The 16,569-nt window shown below is 38.9% G+C and overlaps 2 protein-coding genes across 3 annotated transcripts in view; both read left to right on the plus strand.

Annotated features, from left to right (window-relative positions):
* The window catches only part of MAP3K5 (mitogen-activated protein kinase kinase kinase 5), a 109,167-nt gene extending 97,596 nt beyond the window's left edge, over positions 1-11,571 (plus strand). For both annotated transcript variants that reach the window (XM_063309546.1, XM_063309553.1), the window contains 5 exons: positions 639-873; positions 3,108-3,220; positions 5,580-5,692; positions 8,481-8,557; positions 10,224-11,571. In XM_063309546.1, coding sequence (XP_063165616.1) covers positions 639-873; positions 3,108-3,220; positions 5,580-5,692; positions 8,481-8,557; positions 10,224-10,290 — 605 coding nt within the window. In that variant the 3' untranslated portion in view covers positions 10,291-11,571. The remainder of the gene's footprint in view (positions 1-638; positions 874-3,107; positions 3,221-5,579; positions 5,693-8,480; positions 8,558-10,223) is intronic.
* A 2,000-nt stretch (positions 11,572-13,571) lies between these two features.
* The window catches only part of MAP7 (microtubule associated protein 7), a 104,154-nt gene continuing 101,156 nt past the window's right edge, over positions 13,572-16,569 (plus strand). Inside the window, exon 1 of the mRNA XM_063309656.1 lies at positions 13,572-13,675. Within this exon, the coding sequence (XP_063165726.1) occupies positions 13,609-13,675 (67 nt within the window). The 5' untranslated portion in view covers positions 13,572-13,608. The remainder of the gene's footprint in view (positions 13,676-16,569) is intronic.

Here is a 16,569-nt window from a genome sequence, read left to right on the forward strand (position 1 = left end):
AGCCAAGACTTCAAGATGTGTTGCTGACTCGTTCATTTTCCAAAAGTTTGAAGAAAAAGCAAAAGGATTGGCTCTGATAGTAATCACTAGTAAAAGAGCTGATTGAAGCATTTGAGAGGAAATGACTGTGTCATCTTGAAGCTTAAAATACTGCAGAAAGAGCAATTGGAAACATGACTGAAATTTAGTTTTCAAATATCTTGGGGGGTTTTTTTAATCTTAATTTTGCCAATAACTTCTGTTAAATTTCTGCCATTTATAACAACATACATGCACACTAGATTCGAGGAGAGCTGGTTTCTCTAAGGGTCCCATGGACAGAAATCCAGAGGTGAGAGGGAACACGTGAGTGTTGGGAGTTTCTCAAAAATAAGAAACATAAGAGAAGATGGTGAGGATTTCGTTGTTGTTGTTGTTGTTGTTTTGGTTTTGGTTTTTTGCTGCTAATGACTAGCACAGGTACCCTGGAATCTCGTATTTCAGGAGTTGCATGTCAGCTTCAGTCTGGTTAGTAACTGCAACTTGTCATAAAAGTACTTCAAGTTTACCATCTAGCTAAATAGCAGCTCTGAAGTTACAGAGTTCATCATACTTGTTTCCAATTTCATTGTTCTGATAAACAGTTACATTTCTTACAGAGTTCAGGACACACTTCATGTTAGCATCTGAGAGTGATAATGCAGATCAGGATGAGATTGAAGCTGAAGAAGAACATGCCCCAGACCCAGTAATTCAGGGTCCTTGCCGTGCGTTGGACGATGCAGTGGCTACCTCAGGAGTGAGCACCCTTAGTTCAACAGTATCCCACGATTCCCAGGCTGCCCAGAGGTCTCTCAATGTTCAACTTGGGAGGTTGAAATTGGAAACTAATAGGTGAGTCTAAGTTTCTCCTATTTACAAAACTGGATCAAGATTTTTAAAAGGATGCATGTATGTGAGCCTTTTCATGGCTTTGTCTCAGTTTACCTTTATCTACTTCAGTCTACTTCAGTCTAGTTTTAATATTGCACCAGTCGTACTGTGAATCACTGGAAGAGAACTGTTGGTGGCAGGTCTGTGTGTGCTGTAGCATCACGGATGTTAAAAAAGAAACTTGTTTCTCTGTAAATAGGAGATCTACCTGATTCAAGACAAGAGCCAAACTTCAGTTTTCAAATATCTGTAGGTTTTTAAAAACAATCTTACTTTTGCCAAGAACTTTTGTTAAATTCCTGCCATTTGTTTGTTTTGGCCACATGAACAATGGAAACAAATAGATTTAAATCCTAAAATTTTCTGTTACCTCACCTTACTCTCCTTTCCTAGTTATTCTTCATTCAGTTTAACACTTTGTTTCTAAAGGGCTTGTTTTAAGGAACATACTGTCTGGATGAGAATTAGCAAACATTTCGAAATATAAGATCATTTCTATTGTTTGTCTTAATCTTTACAATTTATTCTTTTTAAACATTCATCCCACTCTATCATTATTTCTTTATTTAATTCAGATACTTTTATGCTGCCTAAGTATGATACTAAGCAAAACATTAAGAGTACATCAATGTTTAAATTAGCATGTGAAAATCAATAAATAACCACATTGCAATAACATAAATTTCACATTATCCTCATGCATCTATAATTACATACCATATTAATCACATTAATAGCATCACCAACCGTCTCAGTTATAACCATTCCTTACTCCATAGTCCTAAATGTTTTTTGAAAGAGAGGGATTTTTAACAATTTCCTAATATCAGGGAGCCAGTTTGGTCTAGTGGTTAAGGTAACAGGCTAGAAACCCAGAATCCGTAAGTTCTAGTCCCTCCTTAGTCATGAAAGCTGGCTGGGTGACCTTGGGCCAGTCAATCTCTCTCAGCCCTAGGAAGGAGGCAGTGGCAGACCACTTCTGAAATCTTGCCAAGAAAACTTTAGGGACTAGTTCAGGCAGTTGCCAAGGATCAGACACGATTGAACGACCAAAAAAAAAAACCATACTACATATATACATACATATCAGGAAAGAAGACATAGATCTGGTGATAGGGTGTATCACAAGAGGGCATCTCCTGCAGCAAGTGCCTGCCTCCAAGCGGTCTCCCACTGCACCTCGTGTGGGGTGGTCACTCTCAGCAGACACCACCTTGAGTGATCAGATTCTATTTGGAGTAACTGTTGCTGCAAGTAGCCAGGCCCCAAACCATGAAGGAGTTTGTCAGTGATAACCAGCCCCTTGAATTGCCCCCTGAAGCAGACTAGCAGCCAGTGCAGTCCCTGCAATACTGGTATTATGTGGCTACATCAGGTAGTCCCAGTTAGCACGATGGCCTGAGTGAGAGTGATTATTGTTAGCACTTCCCACTCCGGGAACTTTCACTACCTGAATCAAGGTAAGAGCCCACATTCTGTTTTCAAATATCCTGACGTTGAGTGAAGTTTCTCCTGGCAACTGAGAAAAGACCCTTTTGGCAACAATACCATCTATTACTCCAGCAGGAGCTGAGAATCCAGGAGGACTCTTACTTCTATACTAGCTCTTTTATGGAGGAGCACAACCCTCTTGATAACTAAGGATGGAATTGTCCTAGACTCAGCTGGCTTCTGAACCAACAGCCAACAGCCACTAGGATTTTAGCTTTTTCTTTCCTTACAAACACTGGAAACTCTGTTAAAAGATTCTTGCTTAGGCTGAAGCTTGTGGTTTAGCTTACAGTTTAGCTAAGATCATTAGTAAATCACAGTTTAATTATTTGAATATTTTCTCTGACTAAATTTTTAATCAGGGTGATTTCTTCATAATGTTGCTGTGTTCTGTCTAGAAGTGCTTATGCAATAGGCAGGAGAGAAATGATGTAATAAAATGAATAGATGAATTTACTTAAAGGGATGTCAGTCACACATAAGCATAGAAGTGCTTTCTGTGTTTGCGGTCTACATAACCTGTTCCTGACAGACAGTAGAAGTTTGCTTTTATGGTTATCTTGAAGTTGCATAAAGATATTGGGAGAGTGTTTGGGCATTACTAATGCAACATGGTGGTTTCTACTTTTCAGAAATATTGATAAGCTCTTAACAAATAAATAATGATACTTAACTCCTTCTCATCTCCCTTTCATTTCTAATAGATTACTAGAAGAGCTAGTGCAGAAGGAAAGAGAATTTCAAGCCCTCCTGCATCATGCTATAGAAGAAAAAGAACAGGAGATCAGACATCTAAAGCTTAAGACTCAACCAATAGGTGCTTATTTTAACTCCTCAAAGCAATGGTTCTTCACAGCATTTTCCAAACCAGTACAGTCAAACTTCCAATGTACTACTTCCAACCTTTTTTTTCTTCGTGGTGACTTTTTCACCAACTAGAAGTCCCTTTTAGCCAATCAATCAATTGAAATCAAAATATGAAATACCCATTTAGAACATGAAAGTAGGTATGACTAGCTAAGAGAAATTGTCCCTGACTTCTTTTTCAGATTTGTTTTTTTCTTTCTGGTTAGGAGAGAGGAATAGACCCCCAGTTAGTTTTATTATTCTGCATGTATGCATTCACAAAGACACTTCAGGCAAAATCATACAGACTTCTCACCCTGTGTGAGGATTGCCCACTACCCATTTCCAGAGGGTATTTCTGCATTCCACCACCTGCAGCTCATCATCCACCTGCAGCTTGCTCTGTAAATGGTGTTTTCCCTCTTATCTTACCTCTAGACTCTGTGTATTGGAAATTTAGGGCACATGGTGGAGGCAGCCTGAAAAGACATGGTCTGTGTCAGCAAAGTTGCAACTCCAATTGGTTCTGCAGGTTTTCTGTGGGACTGCCCCCTTCCACCTAGCTTCTGACTTGTTCTCTCCTCACTCCTTTTTTGGCTGGAAGGGAGGCCAGTATCTGGCTTCTGTAGACATTTGTTTTTAAATAGGTTGGTCAATCTAGAGATTGCAAAGACCTGAAATTGACTAGCCAGTCCCTTTCCTAATACATACAATTGGAAGAGTAAAGGAAAGGACTCATCTCTTGCATTGAGCTTCTCAGTGGCTGCTACTCCCAGAAGCCCTGGCTCTCACTTCCCCTCCTTATGTAATGTTCTTAGAGTAGTTTAACAACTTCCTCATCAATCCTCACAGATAAATCTCTTTCTCAAGTTTCAGCTCTTCAGTTGCACTTACCTACTTGACAACCATTAGATGGCAGCCAAGAGATACCCAAAACACTTTTAGCTCTTTTTTCCCACTTAGTGGTCAGTAAGTCAACCAGTCATTGCATAGCTTCAATGGGGGGGGGGGAAAATCAGTTGGTCCACAGTACAACAGAGAAAAAAAGGTTTTAAAAAATGCAGTGCATGGAGTAACCAGAGTACTGTACATATGAATTGGAGGAGGCTTTTCCCATGATGAATCAGGTTTGATGGGGCTGGAATTTCAACTGAGGCCCACAGAATGTTGTGTGTTAAGGATGCCTAGACAGCAGCAGAGCACAGATCTTCCCAGATGTCCAGAAAGGATATGCTGTGAAGTCAGCAAGATCTAGGGCAGCATGATTTCCTGTTGGTCCTGGGATGGGAAGGGAGCACAGCAAAGTAGCTGGGTGAATGCGTTCCCTACTCCTCTCAAAAAACAAGAACTAGATTTTTGTTATAAAAACATGAGTAAAAATTCCACTAGATCCAGGCCGCATTAACTCCTGCTCAGTTTTTCAACAATGAATAGGGCTTGGCCTTCTCCCTCCTTGAAGACCTTTTCCATAACCAAGTATTTTCAGTTTAAATTCAATAGTATTTTTTTAAAATGACCTTTTAAGTGTTTATGGGGGTTTTGCTTGCTTATTTTGGCCACCCACAAAACCCTATGGATGGAAAGGCAGGTACAGATTATAAAAATAATCTGCCTCGGGGTACTAGCAAAAGGCATATTAGCAACAATCCTTCCCTGATTTTTTGTAATCCAAGCATTTTTTTTTTTATCCCTGCCTTTGAATGGCTACTGATATAAATGAAATGCTGGATCTTTTTGATTTTGGTCTGATTTAGCATGTAATTCTTATGGTGTTATGAGAGAATTCCAAAACAAAACTGAGAAAGTTTAATTGAATTCAGTTTACATTTGTATATGTAATCCATAAAACTATGACTGAAATGTTTACTGTACTTCTACAAATTAAAGATTTATTTAAGCTGTTTTAATATATGCTGCCTTCAGAAGAGATTCCCTCTCTGGAAACCACTTTTTCTTGGCTAATTAAAGCTAATTATAGTTAGATTCCAGTCCATTAGAATATTAATTAAAACCAGCCCAGTACTGAAATTCATAATCCTTACTTCATGCTTCACTTTTGCATTACAGAATTAATTTTAGGGATATCAATCTTTCATCATCTGGTGTTTTCCAAATGTGTTTGATTATGACTCCCATGATCATTCCCAACTAGTACCATTATAACAATACTTCCTGAGGATTATGGTAATTCTAGTTCAACTAACCTTGAGGGCCTCAGAATGGAATATGTGATATACAATTTTTATGTAATAGTCTGGAAAAAGGGTGGTTACACTTAGAATTCTGTGTAATTTTGTAACTATACTAACTTGCGTCAAAAATTGTTCTAGATATTCCTGGCTTGTCTGTCTCTCACTTTAGTAGACAGGACGGAGGAGTTGAGGATCCAGATCTAATTAACTGGCTGAGAGTTCATGGTGCTGACAAAGAAACTATAAACAGGGTAGGAAATATGTTTCTAGCATCTTTTTATGATTTTGTTCAGTGCCTAAATAGCACTGAACATTTAACTCTTGCTTTGCTCGCAGTTTTAGAAGAATAAAGAAGATAGATTTTTATGCTTGTATTCCTGCACCCACTTGAAATCCAAACAGTTGTCAAAAATACTTTGAAAAAGACCCCAAGCATATTACTCTCTTATTTGGGTCTTACAGACATACCCAAGAATCTGACAGAAAACAAAAGACTTACATACATTTCATTGAGTTGTCTAAACACCAAATACATAATTAAATGATACGCAAACGTTCCTTGCGCAGATGAAATGGGGGGTGGGATTTACAGCCCAAATTAAGGCTGAATGCAGTACTAATGATAATCTTAAATGGATTTAATGAAATTCATTGAGCAATAAGTGAAAGAGAAGTGAAAACAACACACTTCAGCCGTGTTCACACATCATGCTTACCCAATTTAATGGAGTATCCTGGAGCACATTTTTTGCATGTCCCCTCCTACCAGCATGGCTAGAAAGCAATAATTCTTGGTAGGTTTAGAACTTAGTATGTTGTCCAAACTCCAAAAGCTGTGACTTTTGTTCTTGCCTAATCAGAGAAATAGCCATAAACAAATGTCCTACAAAACATGACTATGTTCTCTGATTAGGTGAAGGCAGACATAGCATTATCATAGTGCTTGGGATGGCTTGTAGCCTAATACATTGGGCTGCGCTGAGGGCCTACTCCATGCAGATGTAATCATGTAGGCATTCTCCAATTCTTATTTCTACTTTCCACTAGTTTGAGTAGTGGAACTTTGTACTTTTCAAACATATGAGGAAATCCAGAAGAATGAGAATTTGGAATATCCCTGAGAATTAAACAGGGAATATACGGGTCTGATTATGAAGGATGAAGATTGAGCATTAAGCCTTTTTTTACTCCTATGCCTGCCTCTATTCCTTCTTTCCTTCTGGGACCCAGCATGTTTAGCAAAACTGCAAGTACCAGGATTTAATGACAGGGAAGGTAAAAATGGAATAATGGAGATAATCTGTGAATCAAGAGGCAGTGGGGGAATAGCAGTGCTAGATGGTAACAGCATTAAATTCTTATTAAACCCCTCTGTATGGGCAAATTATAATAAAAAATTATCTTGCAGATGAATGTGCATTATTTTTCTAGTCCAGTCCAATCCTGCAATAAGCAATAATTCAAATTATATGAACAGGAAATACTGAACTTTTTTTTAATAGACACAACTGAGAATATCACAGTTGGGAACTATCCTCTGTAATGCCTACTTGAGATTTAATTCTATACTCTGTAACGGTCAAAAGAAAGAACCAATCTTAAAATCTTTTGGCTGCCGTCAACTTTGTTACAGGAATGTTCACCTAGCTTCGTGCCATGATAGATAATATTACTTCATTTTTATATTTAATTTTTATTTATTGTAAGGAGAATTTCTTTTAATTAGCATAGTATAACTACTGTAAAAATAAAACACATTAATTTGCATTTGGAACAAATGCAGTGTAAACCAGGCAGAAAACGAAATGCAAGTTTACACAACCACACACATGAACATGTGTCTGTCTATCTAGGTTATACAACCTTATATATTATAAAGACCAGGAGTTTTCTAAAAGTTACAACTTTCTCTAAGCAAACTTCTAGAAGGAGTACTCACATAAAATTCTATCTATCAATCAATCCAATCAATCTTCTATTACTGCCCATCTCCCCCAAGAAAGGGGGATTCTTCTATATGTAAAAACTAGTCCATATTAAACTGTAAGAACTAGTCCGTATTAAATGTTTTTTACAGTTTTAGCTGGTTATTGGCCATAATATTAATAAACTGGTTCACGTGGTTTACTTTTGCTTGATTCCTCCTGCCAGCGAGAGACGTTTTTAAAACTAAGAAGAAACATTTATTGTTTGTTTAGGATTACAAATTAGAATCCTCGGTGTGTTTCTCTCTAAATAAGCTGTAATCATAAATCAAGGTTTGCTCTTTTGTTATGTGCGGGAAGGGATGTAAAAAAAATCAAGATGGTAACCATGGTTGTGTGATTGAAGCCCTGACCCTTTTTATATACGTCATATATACGATGCATGTAAAAAAGAGGTGGCACTTTGGTCATGTGGGCATAGACACCATCTTTTTTTGACCCTCTCCCCCCCCAGGGGATGACCCTGATCAAGTATGAACCCTTGGCTTATCCCTTTGACAGGAATTCTTTCAAAGAGAAAAACTTCAGTTATACTAGTCAAGCTAGTGAAATCTCTTCAGAGTGTTTTTCTAACAAAAGGTTTTATAGAACATTTTACATGTGTATCTGGGATAATTTGCTTTTTTTTTTTAAAAAATGATTCAGTATTACCTCTCTTTTTCCAAAGTTTTAAATTTTAAAATTTGGTAAATTTTAAATTTATATCAAAGGGTAGCCAATAAACACGGAACCTAACTTTTAAATAGTATTATTTGATTAATCCAATATTTGACCATGCTTGATTATATTTCTCTGTAGTGGCTGACATTGAGAATTCATCTGTAGCTTGTGAATACCAACTTTGCAGTATCAATTGGTTTTTCAACAATGATAAAATGCCACGTGCCATAAAAATGAATTAAACAAAAGCAAAATATACATTTTGATACCACAGTGCACGTTTCAAGAGAAATACATTTTTATTTAGTCAGGCATATTATAAACTTTGAGGGCAAAAACAGAATAATAACTTGCAACTCCATCAGCATAACATTTACCAGGCCTTTTCCTTTAGTTTCTAGCAGAAGAATACACACTGATGGACGTACTCTGCTATGTTACCCGGGATGATCTAAAATGCCTTAGACTCAGGTAAGTACTTTTTAAAAATAATTTATACTATTCATTAAACACCAACTTTTATTTAATGACAACTCTAACAAATAGTTCAAATATTGAATAAAAATTACACTGTATCTTTATTGCTTGCACATTTATAACAAATTGTGTATGTGTTCTAAGATATTTCTCCATAAAATTATTATGATAGGCAGAAGGAATTTTACACACATCAAGGATATAGCTATACAGTGTGTTGAAACAGAAGAAAAGCAGATGAGTCCCTCTTGCACACAGATGTACCTGAACATATGTTAGTTTTATCATCTAATAAGTGTTACATTGTGTATGAAGTAAAATTAGCTGTCCATTAGGCAGGCCTGATCACCAGCATCATTCTGGTTTCTGAATTCTTTGAATATTTATCCTTGATTTGGGCTACATTTAATGGGCTACAAATGAACCTTTGTTCGAACAACCGGTTTTTCCTGTCCCCATATCTGCCCCCAGCAGATCAGCTCTAAGAGGTCACCACATCCTCCAGTTCAAGACTGAAGGTCTGGGGACTACAAGGAGAATATGTTCAGTCAAGACTATTTCATGGCATTCTTAATTGAAATAAACTTTAGGGATACTGATGAAGAACTAATAGAGGGAACATTGAATAAATAAGGAGCATTAAACACTTTAGTATTTGTAATAGCTTTTTTTTAACGGTGCAGTTGCTAAATTATCTATGGCAATTCATTATAATACATCCGTTCTCATCTGTTGCTCTTACCTAAATAAAAATGAGCACAGTGTCTGACTTGCTTCCCTTTCCCTTATCTTTTCTCTCTACCTATTCCTTAGCCTAAGGCACTGTGTAAAAAGTTTGCCTTGGTGAGAATGTATATTTGATTTTTTTTTTTAATGTATGAAAAACATTCACTGTTGGGTTTGGTTAATTATGTGGAGCATCTCAGTTTCAGCATTGCTGAAATGATATAGGCCAGTCTGTTCCCCAGAACTAAAGCCAGTGAATGCTCAGTGTTACAACAGACTGGAAAGATAATGAATGTATTTTTAAAGCACCAACTTTAAGCTAAAACACAATTTTAACACTGTTAGAGAAAAAAGCCATGGAGATATTTCTAACCAGTTTAACTGGAGCTTTCTGAGAGGATTACAGAGTTTTTTGAAACAATCAGAACAGGAGAATATATTAATAAGCACATGAGCAAATAAAAATCTTACCATATGCAGACACAAAATTAAAAAAAAACAAATGTTTGGGAGAATAGAAGCATCTTAGCCTGGTGCAGAAAAGTCATTAAGGCATTCCAGAAGCAGAACCCCACAGCTGAGAAAGTCCTCCCACTTTCCCGCCATAATCACCTGCCTCACTTCACATGTACATGAGTAGAAACTAAAATTAGTGGCTATGGTTATACTGCACGCTTAATTTAGTTACTGGATTAATCCACTTTCTGGATTTGCAGATTACGTTAAACCATAAACTAATCAAACAGCCTGGGTTCAGGCAACATGATAAACCACAAAAACACTAACCAAGATTAAAAATAAGCAAGTTCAATGTGTTGTACAAATATAGCTGTTAAGATTGGCTAACCTGGTTATGCATGTTTTTTTTACTGCAGCCAGTGTTTTGGTGATGCTTGATACTGACTAAAAACTGCTACAACTTTTTTTTTTACAGAGGTGGGATTATATGCACGCTGTGGAAGGCTATCTCTGACTTTCGAGAGAAGCACACTTGTCCCTGAGTACAGTAGAGGCAATCTTCCATCTCAACACAGAACAGGATATTTCCTGCAGGATTTTTTTTTTCAAAGAGATGCTGTTGCACTTTAATCCAGTATTTGTTTACTATTGCTAAAGAACACTGCAGCTTTGTGGCTGCACCTATTCCTACTCTTCTTGAAAAATTGGTCTACAACATTAAATACTATTTTATCTTAAATATTTTCAAGAATCTTCTCCTTTTCTAACATTTAACAAAATGCATCCTAGCCAGACCTCAGCCACATCGACACAACATGGTTGACCAAGGCAACCTCTGAATTGATTGACAGACACCCCTACACCAATTGTGCATGATCATGAGCTACCTAGTCTAACCCTTCATAGTCAATGAGCTGTCATGTCCTGCCTGTTTCCTCCTCCCATCAAAATCAAACAAAAAAGTGAGACAGCAAGATGGGAGAAGAAAAGGAAAAAGACACAGAGCGACTAAAATAGCTCTGATTTGCAAGGCCTTCCTAGGATTTTGTCTCTGTTGCAAAAATAGGGAGAGAGAGTTAGTGCTCTATTAACCTTATCAAATCTGTTTTCCCCATCATTCCACAATTGACCCCAACCTTAGCTCCATACAGTTCCCAAGAGTTAGTTGATTAGATTACAGTATTCACATGACACTTCAGTCTCCCTTCATCCAGTTAAACGTGTTTTGCATACAGGACTTTTGTAGCGTATGGGACTGTACATCACTGAAAGAAAATCAAATATCAAAATTAACTTTGCAGGTGTATATTATAACCTGGGCCTGCGTTAGGGGTTGTGGCATGGTGATTTCTGGGACTTGGCCTCTTTTTCTTAACTTGGAATAAGACACATCAATTCATCTGTGGGTGGTTTTGGATGCAACCCAAAGCACTCTTGTTAAAGGTGGAGTGAAAGGTTCATGGTATGGCAGACAGAGGCCCACAAGTATTGCCTTTTGAGGACTACATGTTTCGCTTAAGATCCTTGGACGTTTTCCTAAACTGAGATGGAATCCATATTTGAAATGATATGTAGAACATATTTGATAGCTTTTCCTTCTAGTATGCTGACCTTTATACCACTTGCTACTTAACAGTCCTTTCTTAAATGTTCACATTGTTTTATTTTTAGTAACTTAAATCCCAGTCTACAGTGTATTTGTGTTTGTTTATGTATTATTGAACTGTACCAGTTACATATGCCTGAATTACATATAGTACTGTTAGCTTGTTTTAAAGCTATCCATTGTGATACACATTTAAGAAATAAAGAATTATACAAAATTTGGGCACATTTCTTAATTATTTTAAAACCAAGTTACAGTTTTGAAAATGAAGGGGGGGGGAGGAGGGTTTTTTTATAAAAATAGAAATACTGACCAGAAAAAGAGTGACTAGCTGGAGTTGCTGTAGTGCAGAATTCCACAGTGAGCACCAGGGATTGTGTATAATCTTTAAAAAACGTTGGTGATTGAAGATTGCAACTACCAAAGTTGCCATTGAATTAAAACAGAAAAGTTATTAAAATATACATGGTGTCATAATGTTAAATATTAAATTCACATTTAATCAATATATTTTCTAATCTCTGCCCTGCCTCCTTTTTGGAGTGTACCCCATGACATGCCATTCAAGGCCAAACTCAACTCTGGGCCCCACCAATAGTATATACATGCTTGCTACAACTGCACTCTCTTGAGAATTTCAAGTTGTGTTTCCTGAACAGTGGTATAGGGTCTCAATACAGTCAGTGTTGGTGGGAGGAAGGGATCTAGCCCAAGTTCCTTACATTGTCTTTTCCTCAGGACTCTACTTTTGGTCTGCTCCTGTTTAACATCTACATGAAACCACTGGGGGATGTCAGCCATCAGTACAAGCTTAGATACCAGCATACCAATGATACTTACACATCTCCACTGTGAGCTAAGTGGTGCCATCAAGGTCTTGTCCAGGCTGTGGGGTCTGGATAGGGAAGAAAAGATCCCAAGCAAACCAAACAGGGGCTGTGGGTTTTGAGGTCCCCTGGTTTTGCGGACTCCCCATGTGTAGCTCTCTGAACACTCCCACAAACAAAACTGGTGCACAAAATAAAAGTACTGAGAAGGATATTAATATATTCGTTGGATGAACTGATGCTAAAAATGCTGAAAGCCTTTAAGGAATAAGGAATCCAGTAAATGTCAAAACAAAATACTGTAAACAATGAAAATAAAAGACTTGCCTGATCCATTTTAATCTGATAAGTACTGAAGGAGCAGGAAGTCTATTTTTAAAAAAAAATCTAATTGAAGTGCACTTCCTGGTGAAAACATGGTATCTTATCTCTCTCAGGTTGTTTCAATATCGTTTATAATGCTTTCCTTCCGTTGGAAGCTATAGTTTATTACCTTGCAACAACCACCCCATGGGATAAATTTTAGCTCGTCCTCGTTGCACTTTGGTACCAATTTACTCAAAAGTTCATGGGTCATCATATCTATTGAGTTTTTTTTGTAGATTTCGACTTCGGCGAACGGATTTCCAGTTTAATTAGCAGCTGCTCAGGCGGAGACATTACATTTCGCACGGGGTTCTTTTCTCGAGTTTCTCTGCGGACGGATTTTATATAACCGGCAGTGACTTAAGACGCCAACATGAGATGCTAAAAAATATAATTATGTTTATGAAGCCTCAGACACAAGGAAAGCAGCCGAAAAGCAGAGGAGAGCCGCACAGGCCAGAAAATCGTTTCTGGAAAACTAAGGGGCGTTCGCTGCTTTCTATTAAGCAGACCTATCGTTTTAAGTCTGGGGCAGAGATACCCTTTTCCTTTTGGTAACCAATCCTCCAGCAGTTGCATAAAAGGCAACATTCTCCCACTGACGCCTCAAGGCTAAGACGGTAACAGGAGACCCACTCGCCTGAAGCACTGTGGCATGAAATGCTTATCCGATGCGTTTTTTCGGGTTGCACGGTGTACTGAACCCCAAACGAACAATATCGTCTTGGTTCGCAGAGCTCTCCAGACTAAAAGACAGCTCGTTAGTTTGTCATTCAGTGTGTCGAAATCTGAATGTGGTTCAGCCATCCAAAGCTGCGGAGTCGGGTATCTCCCCCACCGGGCATCAGCCGTACCCGTCGGTCACCCTTGACCTGCCCACAAGAGGGCGCTTTGCAGGGCGAACAGAGGCTGAGCCAATCCCACTTTGAGCTCCCTCCGCCCTGCAGGCAGCCTGCCGTGACGCGCGCGCTTCCTCCTCACCTGCCCGGGCCACGTTCCGTCCTCCGGGGGTGGGGCAGAGGCGCTGTTGGGCGGGGCGGCCGGGAGTTCGCCGAGGCGAGATGGCGGAGTCAGCAGCTGCCGTCGCCGGCCAAAAGCGTAGCGAAGCTGCTTCTTCTGCCGAAGCAGGTGCGTCCACCCTCTCCCGCTCCTTCTCCCCCTTCCGAACGGTAGCCTGGCGAGAAGCGCACCTGTGTGTGCTCAGGTTCTACCCCGCTCTCCCGTCCCGTCCCGTCCCGTCCCTTCCCTTTCCGGAGATCGTCTTGGCCGGGACCGTATCCGGATGTTATGCAGAAGGCGGAGGGCGCAGATATTGTAAACACCAGGTGCGCTCCGAGCTGATGGCGCGCGAGTCATCCATCCGGGAGAGCGCCGGTGCCTTGTTATATATACGGGGCGATAGCTTTCTGCAGCAGCATTAAGTTCTTAGGATGTCGGAACTGGACCTCCCTGGATGATGGTGGTGGTGGTGGTGGTGATGATGATCCTTCATGTTTGCAATTGCTTTGTAACTATTTTTAACTAGAACAGCGATGCTTCAGATTTCATTATCAGGAATAAAGCCACCAGACTAAATGAAAGTGTTAATGTTCGACGGAATTAATGGCTTGTGTGACAGAAGTCCTGGAACAGAGGTGTTGGGTCCTTCTCTCTGCCCTCTCTTCTCTCCTTTCTTCGAAGATGCCTGTGCATTTCCCAATTGTCTCCCAAGCAGAAATTCAGTAGGCTGCAGTCTTCTGTAACAGAGATGCCAGGAGTGGGAATTCATACCTACTGAAAATATTTCTGTACAACCTTGTATTGTGCCTGTTAAAAGCAGACCTACAGGGGAAATGCTGGATCTAGTGTTAATTCCTTCTGTTTTCTGTTTGTTCTAAGATGTTGGATTAGAACCCCATATTTCAGTGGAATCTTAATACATATTTCAATGGAATCTTTATTTCAATGGAATCTTAAAAGAGTGGAATCTTAATGCAGTATTCTGTTACTGGTTCTTGGGGAAGGGCAAATTGTGTAAACATTTTACAAAAGGCAGAGCTGTTTCTCCTGAAGTTTGCCACTTCTGTTCAAAATCAGGCTTGTATACAGTTTTCTAGGAGGAAGGTAATCAGGAAAGCAGACACCAGTCATTTGTACTGAATTGCCCATAGTTCTTTAAAAGGAATATAGTCTAATATGCTTGTGACTGAGTCCTGTAAGTGGAGCAGTGGCTTTATCCTGCCATGTTGTAATGCTCAAGATGACTTGGCATGGGTAATAAACCCAAACGTCTCCCTGGCACTGCCTATCTTCCAGTGCCTTCACCTGATCTCTTGCAGGGAGATGTGGGTATGACGTTGGTTCCTTCTTACCCTCACATGTGATTCATTTCCTCATATGAGCAATTCAGCTTTATAATTCTCCCCACAGAAACCATCTTTATCACAGAAAATGCCACAGCTCCACAGTTGGCTCTTTAATGCCTTAGGTTCCCATCTGGAGATAAACAGGACCACCATATCTGGGAGGCAAAAATCCAGATGACAACTTTATATTCTTTGCTGCCTTCAAGTGTCTGTCCGGGTTTTTGCAGTCCAGGTATGGAAGCCTTACCTATAAACCTATTTACTCTGTTTACCTTTCTTCTAGTCCTGTTTAATCTGGTACCATTCAGACATTCTCCAAGACATTTCAATTCAGGCTGCCTTAACTGTGAGGAACAGCTTCCCATTGAGCCTACTGAAGCATATACTATTCATTTGCCCCCTCACATCCTCCTTGTGGGCTTCTCAATGAATTTGAGTAGATACTCTGGAGAAACAAGAGAGTAGACTAGAAATAGTTTTCATTTTAATTAATGAACTGGGCTTTTACAAGCTTCATACTCATCTCAGGCCTTATAAGAAAATAAGTCACTGATATTTTTACAGACACAAAAGTTCAGGTATTGAACATTTGGAATATGAAATCCAATCAGATTGCCTCACCTCAATCCCACCACTAGCAGCTAACCCTAACCATAGATTTAGCCTAATGGCTCAGCAGTGATTCAAAGCACTTTTTGTTTTTCACATACTTGCATTTAGTTTTTAAAATATTTACTGTATATAGCACAGCTTTATGTCATCAGCACTAGGTCTTGTGCTCATTTTATTTCCAAGGTTGTTTTAACTTGGTTGGTAGCACTTGGACAACATAAGATTTCAGTATGGCAGTTTCTACAGAATGTGGTTAATTAGATTTGAAAGCTTTCTGCTAAAAGGCAGGTATGTGTTTTACATTCAAACAGTATTTTGTTTGAATGCAAAACACATTGCATTGGAAATCTGTGCATAGATAACTTGCTTGGAATGACTCATAGCAATAAATCTGGACCTGTACCCAAAAATACAATTACCAAAGCTGTGGCATACTGTGTGTGATTAATGGTTGGACATTTTAATTTCTACTAGCTTTCAGAGCAGAAATAGCCAATTCCATGTTCACTGTGTTCTCTTCTTAACTACTGCTAGCATTACAGATGGTTTGGGCACCTTTGTACTTCCGTGTTTATTCCTATTCATGCCATAGCTAAATTGGTTAAATCAAATATTGAAGTTACAATATTTGTCTTTGTCATTCACTGTTTCATTTGTGTAGTGTTCCATGCTTTGGGAGGATTTTTAATTTTAGCATATAGAAATTGTACTAAGGTCAAATAAAACACAGTAGTGTTCAAGAAGTAATTTCCAGAGAAGCTGAATAATTATAACTATTAATTTGCTCATTCTGATCATGATGTTCAGTACTAAGTGCTCGCTGAGCTTAGTTGTTTGCTTGCAGACGTTTCATTACCTGACTAGATAACATCATCAGTGCCCTGATGATGCACTGATGGTGTTACCTAGTTGGGAAATGAAACGTCTGCAAGCAAACAAGAGCTCAGAGAGCACCAAGGACTCCACAGTTCACCCCTACATATATTCTCTTCTATTGATTCAGTACTCAAGCCAGATTTTTTTTAATGAGAAAGAGAGATCTTGCACAGTACTGTGATTCATTTA

The sequence above is a fragment of the Candoia aspera genome, chromosome 1 (genome assembly GCF_035149785.1).
Source record: "Candoia aspera isolate rCanAsp1 chromosome 1, rCanAsp1.hap2, whole genome shotgun sequence".
In the NCBI taxonomy this organism is placed as follows: Eukaryota; Metazoa; Chordata; class Lepidosauria; order Squamata; family Boidae; genus Candoia; species Candoia aspera.